Here is an 8,396-nt window from a genome sequence, read left to right on the forward strand (position 1 = left end):
AATGTGCCCAAGTAAAGTTTCAGTCGGTGTAGAAACAACAGTGAAGGTTGGTTTTCACATGTAGGTTTTATTTCCACGCCTCAGTGACGTAGAGCAGAGTGAAAACCCAGCGAGGAGGATGATGGTGAAGCAAAGTGAGAGCAAAGCCACCAATAAAACCACAGCTGGAGAAAAGCGACGCAGAAACTCCCACGTGTCATTAGTTTGACTTGGACTGGAGCGGTGATGCGTTCGGGGGGGAGGGAGCAGGACGGAGGAACGAGGATGTGGGAGGAGGGAACAGCAGAGTGAGTAAGTTCATCTAATTACATATGCAGCTTCTACGGCGAGGCGGTGATGATGCTGATGACCCGCTGTGATGTCATCAGGAGGGTTCAACCTTATTTAAAGATCTTCTGCAACCTTCACAGCAAAGAGTCCAGAGGAGCTGCTTCTCTTCACAGCAACAAGATTTATCTGTGACTCTTCACTGGACTCGTACAAACCTGAAGGAGCCACGACTGACACCGGTAAGAAACCCCTAACCCTAACCTTAACCCTTAACCCTTTACCCTTTACCCTAACCTTAACCCTTTACCCTAACATGTTGAAGGATTCTTCTGTGATCTGGTTTGTCTTTGACCTCATGACCTGTTTAAAAGAAACAGGTCCACGTTCCTCTGGGGAAACAACCTGTTCAATCAGGGCTCTGAAACACAGGATTTTCTAAATAAAGGGACCTGATCAGAACTTCAGTTCACACAGACTCCAGGATAATTCAGCTCTTTGGTGTTGAACTAACTGACCCAGTCCGACCAGGGTCAGGTGCTGCTGGGTTCTGCTTCTTGTTCTGGTGGTTGTTGGTCGACTGGTGGTTTTATAATAGAAAACACGTCTCAACACTCTGAAGTTTATGGTAAAAACTTTACAAACCTTCTTTCCATTCATGAAGTATCTTGATGTGAGAACTGAAGGTTTGTGTTGTTCAACCGACTCGTTTCATCAAAGACATCGAGCTTCAGAGGAAATAGAGAAAAGAGCAAATGTCTTTTTTTATTGTCTGGAAACAAAAAGATCAACAGGACAAATTTAAAGATGAAATTAATTCTACATGTTGTTATAATATTACTAAAGTTCAGCTCAACACTTTAAGAACTAGTTATTTAAACCATCATGGTTCCAGTTAATCTTATTTTATTGTTTTATGATAAAGTTTAAAGACACAAACACATTTTCATCATCATTGAAACCCCCCCATTCTTTCTGAGGTTAGCATTGTTAGCAACACTAAGCTAATTTAAAATGTAGTTAGTGTCAACACATTAAATAATATGATGGAAGTAGTGAGCTACTGTTAAATAATCACAGTAATGATCTTATCATCAATGTATTAAAGACTCCAGCATTAATAATATTTTTACATTTTCAGTCAGTTTGTGACACTTCTGATTTATTCAGTGTTAATAAAATCAAATCTTAAGAAACTTATTGTATCAGAGTGAAATTTAAGAAGCTGTTTCCATGTAAATGTATTTTCTGTTAATGCGAAACTACTTTAGCTTGATGCTAATGTCTCATTAACCGCTAACAGCTTTATTCATTAAAGTCAAGAACTAATAAAATAAATATCTTCCCACTCATCAGTTCAAGTAAAGTAAAGATTCAGTTTTTTCATTAGTTTGATGCTATTGATTAATTTAATGATATTTTCTTCAAATCAAACTCAAGCAGTAAATATATTTTCACTGTTGTTTCAATACTTTGCTAAATTTATTTACTGATAATTGAAGGAACTCTGAGTTTTATACGTCGCTGCTGAAAAGTTTTGAAATTATATTCAATATTTAACAGCTTCATGTTTTCATGTTAAAGAAAATATCTTTTCTGACAAACAGATAAATGTACGAACGAGTTTCTCAGCCTGATTCTGTTCTATAAACCAAAGTAAAAATAACAGTCTCTGACCTAAAAACAGTTTCTTTTAATACTAATCAAATCAAGTGTTGACTCATGGAGACGACACTTTCTGTCCCTCTCCATATTCTGATCCAGTTTTCTGGCAGCGCGGCTCAAACCATAATCAGATGTAATTGAGCGCAGTGATTGTCTCGGTGGATCCAGCAGCGACACACCAGCAGATCCTGTTCACTCGTCTGGTGACATCTGCAAAAGTGGCTGAGCAGAGACGCTGGAGTGGACAGACGGCCGGCGCCGTCTCTCAGACGGCTCAGAGCTCCGTGATGTGCAGCTCGCTGAGCGTCGCCGTGCCAACAGACATGAAGACGTCTGCTGAGCGTTTCTGTTCCATCGTCGTGATCCTCAGGATCTTATTCAGAAGTGAGCAGGAGGTTCTCCCTGGTGGAAACACACGACGACTCACCGTGTTGCTCTGAGGTTCAAACTCCACACAATCAATTCATTAAGACCTTTTCATTGTTTTCTGCCTCCAGCTTCTTAAACGTTCTTCGACATATTTGACATTAAATTTAATATCTTCAGGTTTTCAGACGTTGGTTTGATAAAAATACCAAAATGTGGCTCAGCTTTTCACTTATCTGACATTTTATGGAAACTTTAAATGAATAATGGAGAAAATATCATCAGACTCATTTGCAGAATAACCAAGTTGCTGCGTTCGTCACAGAACCGACACGAAGACGCTCTGTGATATAACATGCACGTAAAACTGTTTCAATATTTAACAACCTGACAACCTCAGCTCCCTAATTTAATCTATTTTCTGATGGATATTTTATTGGAATTTGCTGAAATTAGTGACACATAATAAAACAATAACAATAATAACAATAACAATAACAATAATAATAATAATAAGTTGACCTGCTGTATGTTTTCATTCATTCTAAATGACTAAATGTAAGATTTATTCCCAGTTTAGCTAAGCTAGCTAGCTATCATGTAGCCTCAATAGAAAATGTATAAAACTACAACTCGAGGTTTATGGTATTTTTGATTTTAAAAGTTGTTGGGATTCTTTTTCCAGCTCCACTGATGATGACGCACTTCTCTGTAATTTGAATGCATTTGTGTTACAGCTTCAAAAACATGAGCAGCTTGAATCACATAAACGTTCAGATATTAAGAATCAGAGTAAACACATATTTCAGTCTCAGGAATCCGTCACGACTGAGTGAGACGACCTCAAACCTCGGGGTGAACACGCTGCTGCACTTTTCATATTATGTCACATGGTCACAGGGTCAAGCTGGTTTCAAAAACCCTGGAAATATGTCGGCTGCTGCTCAGAGTCGTTTTCAGCTCGTCTCAGTTGCTATTTGTGGTCGAACAGCGGTGGAGGAGCATGTGTTCCTGTGGTGGGCGAGTGTTGTATCATGAGAGTCACACTGAGACAAGTTGTGAGGGAGAAAGAAATGTTTCTGTCCTGGAGAAATGCAGAAAACGCCAAATGCATTTCTGAACTCTGGTTAGAATCTGTCAGAGGAGGAGGAGAGGAGGAGGAGGAGGAGAGGAGGAGGAAGAGGAGGAGGAGGAGGAAGAAGAGAGAGAGAGAGAGAGAGAGGAGTCTCTTCATCATCATCATCATCATCCATCAGCAACAACAACAACAACAGCTCATTGACATGTAGCAACACAACATTTAATAAATCTGGGTCCAATTTCACCAAATGAAAACTTCCTCCAGAAATGAAGCCAACATATATCGGGTAGTGGCGCTGCCATCTTGGATTCACAGTCTGTGCAGTAGTGATTGTGGAGCTGCTCTAACGAGGTCCCGACCAATCAGGAGTCAGTCTCAGCTGTCAATCATGACAGCTGTTTTTATATCATCAAATAACTAATTCAAACCAAACTGATCAGAAACCATCACCAGGGGGCGATCAAGACATTTAGACTTCACTTTAGTTAGCCGTCGAGTCGTCCATCTTTATTTACAGTCGACGTTTGAGACGACCACGTCAACGTAACTTCAGACAAATTTATCTAAAATGTAAAATTTTTGTCATAAATCTTCAATATTAGAAAAAATGAATCGTAGCGTGTGTGTTGCTGATTTGTGTAAATTTACTTTATCATACTTCTCCACATCCTTACCAATGTTTAAACTGCAGCTTCAATTATTAGAAGAAAAGAGAAATTTAAAAAACAGATTTACAAGAAGCAGCGAGAGGAGCCGGTGACGTTTGACAGATGAATTCACTTCAGCTCTGAAGTTTAAAGGTCGTCTTAAAGGTCACATTCTTCTTTATTCCTGGTGCCGACCCGGTAAAGAGAACGAGCTGTGAGCTGGTGTCGGTGCGGGGGCCTCACACGGAGCCGTGGCCCCGTCAGGACCACTGATGTGGGGGGGTCTCTAACAGTACCAGCCTTTGTGTGGAGAATTCTTTTCAAAAGGAGCGAGGCAGCGGAGGTGGGGGGTGCGGTCGCACACATTAAAGCGGACATTTGTTTTGTGTTTGTCGACTTGTGCCAAAAAGCAGCAATTTTCTCTGAATGTAAAGCAGCTTCCTGGCTCGGGCCCCGGGGCGGCTGCCAGGAAACTACCTGTTTATGTGCAGGTGAAGCTCACAAGGAGTCGTTGTTTCCAGCTCGAGATGTGGGGGGGGGGCTCGTCACCATGATCCTCTCTGGCTCTGATCATAGTGACGAGCCTGGTTCTGATTGCAAGTCCTCACCTCGTGTTGGCCGCCGCCGCCGCCGCCGCCGCCGCCAAATGATCAAATGATCTGTTCATTGTTTCATGTTCGTTCACTGAGCTTCAGTGAGAAGACCACAGAGTGTTTCAGGCAGTCCAGGAAACACTGTGGGGGGGGGGTTCTGACACATTTACATCTCACCCCCCCTCATCGTCATTACCCATCAGGCTTTGGAGCTGTTGGAGGAGCGCTGCCCGTCTGAATCCCCAGGAGGCCGCTCACTAGCGTTAGCTCAACATTTAGCCTCAGAGTTAGATTCTGCTGCAGGAAGCTGAGTTTCGGGTTCTTTAACTCGACTGAAGCTTTGACTCGACTGAAGCTTTGACTGCTGAAGCTTTGACTCGGCTGAAGCTTTGGCTCGACTGAAGCTTTGACTCGCCTGAACTGAAGCTTTGACTCGACTGAAGCTTTGATTCGGCTGAAGCTTTGGCTCGACTGAAGCTTTGGCTCCGGCTTGACTCGACTGAAGCTTTGACTGAGCTTTGGCTCGACTGAAGCTTTGACTCGGCTGAAGCTTTGACTCGGCTGAAGCTTTGACTCGGCTGAAGCTTTGGCTCGACTGAACGGCTGGAAGCTTTGACTCGCTGAAGCTTTGACTCGGCTGAAGCTTTGGCTCGACTGAAGCTTTGCTCACTGAAGCTTTTCGACTGAAGCTTTGGCTCGACTGAAGCTTTGACTCGACTGAAGCTTTGGCTCGACTGAAGCTTTGGCTCGACTGAAGCTTTGACTCGACTGAAGCTTTGGCTCGACTGAAGCTTTGACTCGACTGAAGCTTTGACTCGACTGAAGCTTTGACTCGGCTGAAGCTTTGGCTCGACTGAAGCTTTGACTCGACTGAAGCTTTGGCTCGACTGAAGCTTTGGCTCGACTGAAGCTTTGACTCGACTGAAGCTTTGACTCGACTGAAGCTTTGACTCGACTGAAGCTTTGACTTCCAGCTGTCGTACGACTCCCAGAAGAACCAGCTCAGCTCCGCAGCTCTTATCTCAGGCAGGAAAAAAGACGTGTGGAAATCATTAGTGGGAGAAAAGGTTTACTCAAGCGTGTGGCGTCAACACGCGTGTGCAGACGAGCTTCACGTGAACAAACTGGGTTTAAAACACGTTTAGAGATCAAACACGTGACTAACATGTCAGTCGATCGACTTCTGTTAAATAATCGATTTGGCCTTATTGTGCAGTCGGCTCAGTTACCATGGAAACAGCTCAGTGGGGGTGTCATCTGGTTTAAATCAGGTTCAAGTTTAAAGTCCCGTTAGCGCCCCCTAGAGGCTTAATCTGAACTCACTCTAAATAAAGATGGACGACGCGTCTCCACGAGACGAACACGTCCGTCCCACGGTTGTGAACACGACACCTCAACAACACTTTGACGGGATTTCTCACACTTTGACTCAAACAGGAACTGATGAGAGTTCAGAGGTCAAAGGTCACTGTGACCTCATATGAGTCTGGAGACTGAAACTCTTGTCGTGACGGTTCTTCAGTCTGTCACATGTCTGTCACATGTCTGTCACATGTCTGTCACATGTCTGTCACATGTCTGTCACATGTCTGTCACACGTGGGCTCACGTGACGTGCAGCTGTTCATGGATGTAAATGATAAAAGAAACTATAATTCATCTGATGGATTGAACCGTTGGTGCTGAGTTCTGGAACCGAGCAGATTCCTGGTTCTTCTTCTGATTGTCTGAATCTGCAGATTCCTGCTGGTGAACAGTTTGCAGAAGAGCAGCAGTGACAGAGTTGGTGGTCTGAGGCCGTTTGATCCTCACGAGGAATGTTTCCTCCCAGAGTCGCTGCTAACGCCATCAGATGAAATGGGATTAGATCAGATTAGATTAGGCTCCTGTAATGATCCGTGTGCGTTGCAGCTAAAGATGGTTCTGATGAACCAAACGCTTCACATCATCTGATCTGCAGATGTTAGGAACATGTTTTCACCGTCAAATGAAATGATCGTGAGAGAAAGTTCCAGGATCTTCAGGAGGTCGCACTCCGGGGGCTGATCCACCGCGATCGTCTGTTTCTGACACATTTTATATTTTCATATTTTCTATTAGAAGCTTTTTCACAAGATGTTTCTTATTTTATTTCACAGACAGAAACAGCAGCAGTTAGTTCTCATCCTGCTTCATGTTGTCATGATCAGAGTTTTTCATTAGAAACACTTGATCTGTGGTTTGGTGACGATCGGGGAACGTGAAGCTGCATCGAGCCGCTCGTCTCCGGATCTTCTCGCTCCGCAGCGTTTACTGAACGCTCTGTAAAGACTCTGTGAAATCCTTTTCTGAGTTCTGCTCATGTCGGAGCTGTCGGACCTCATCTCCTCCGCTCAGGTTTCAGCCTCGTGTCGTACCTGCGGTCGGACCACCTGACTCCTCAGCGAGTAAAGGCAGCGATGGCCGACAGCCACTTCAGCTCTAACCGGGCGTCACCGCGCATCAGACAGGAAACAGAGCACGGTGCCGACGTCTGGCTGAATGAGACACGAGGAGAGAGTTCGACTCTCAGGGAAATAGATTCAAGCTTCTGCTCTTTTCATTAGATCATTAAACATCTACAGAAATAATCTGAATCATCAACATATTAACGAACCTGAAACTCCACATGACACGAGGCCCCGCCCACACACAACCAGTCACTTTTACTTTAGTTTGGTTTTGAACACCCCTCACCTCACCCTCACTATTATTTAAATAAGTATTTAAATATAAAGTATGTAAATATAAAGTATTTAAATATATACAGTATTTAAAAATAAAGGCCCTTTCTAGGGTAAAGAAAACAACAACACAGATTATTTATCACGTTTCGGGCTCGAGGTCCTTTCATCTGAACCTTTAACTCACAAAACGCAGCTCAAACTACAAAGTAAAAGAAAAGTTGTCGCGTTGTGTTTCCACATTTTCAGATGTTTCATTATTTGAGTCAGTGAAGTGGAGACAAAGGTTGAAAGTCAGAGGTTCTCTCCTGCATGGTGTGGTCTGTGGTGGAGCTGCAGGCGCTGCTCTAGCGCCACCTTCCTGCCTCCTCACTCCCCTGATGTGGGCAGACCCTGACGGAGGCCGTCCTCTGCTCCCCAGTCCTCCTCTTCCCTTCTGAGACCTGCTCACATCTCAGCAGACGTCTCCATCAGAAGCCCTGCAGCCTCCTGCAGTGACATCAGCTCCTGCACAGGACGCTCGCGCTCAGGAATTCTCTCTCTGAGGAACTTAAAGAAAAAGCTCTGGATGCGTTCGGGCTCGTGGGATTTTTGTTTCCACGTCCTCACCTGGATTTTCTGTGTGGAACATTTGAAAAAGGACAGTGAATAGATGTTCTGATCTTTGCGATCTGGGACAAACTGAGGGACAGTAAGTGTCCCTGCGCCTGCTCCTCTTCTCCTGTGAGGCAGTGAAGCTGTTGGATTGTTGTTGAACGCTGCGGTTGTGTTTCTCCTCAGAGATGTTCTGCTCCAGGAGGCTCCTGCAGCAGTGGTGCTTCGCTCTCTTCCTGCTCTGCTCCCCGGTGCCGCACTTCGGACGTCCCATCGATGCCCTGAGCAGCAGAATGTGAGTCTGGATTTCATTTGTACAAACTCAGAGCCGAGCGGATGAGCTTCTTTCACATATCTGTCTGTTCGTGTGTTGCTGCCCCCCCGCCCCTCGCTGCTGCACGGTGGGCGAGCAGCGGCTGGAAAATGTGTCCAGCTGTTTGGTTCCTGTGTGTTTACCTCAGAAACCGTGTGCGTGCCCCCCC

At 44.5% G+C, this 8,396-nt stretch overlaps 1 protein-coding gene across 2 annotated transcripts in view; it reads left to right on the top strand.

The window, feature by feature from the left end:
* Nucleotides 1-425: 425 nt before the first annotated feature.
* Nucleotides 426-8,396, top strand: part of pthlha (parathyroid hormone-like hormone a) — a 13,915-nt gene continuing 5,944 nt past the window's right edge. Inside the window, exons 1-2 of one of the 2 annotated variants that reach the window (XM_035146988.2) lie at nt 426-509; nt 8,101-8,209. In XM_035146988.2, coding sequence (XP_035002879.1) covers nt 8,103-8,209 — 107 coding nt within the window. In that variant the 5' untranslated portion in view covers nt 426-509; nt 8,101-8,102. Of the gene's footprint in view, nt 510-7,709; nt 8,012-8,100; nt 8,210-8,396 lie in introns of those variants that run through there. The other variant, XM_035146987.2, reaches the window with a different exon arrangement.

Source organism: Hippoglossus stenolepis, chromosome 22 (genome assembly GCF_022539355.2).
Source record: "Hippoglossus stenolepis isolate QCI-W04-F060 chromosome 22, HSTE1.2, whole genome shotgun sequence".
Classification (NCBI taxonomy): Eukaryota; Metazoa; Chordata; class Actinopteri; order Pleuronectiformes; family Pleuronectidae; genus Hippoglossus; species Hippoglossus stenolepis.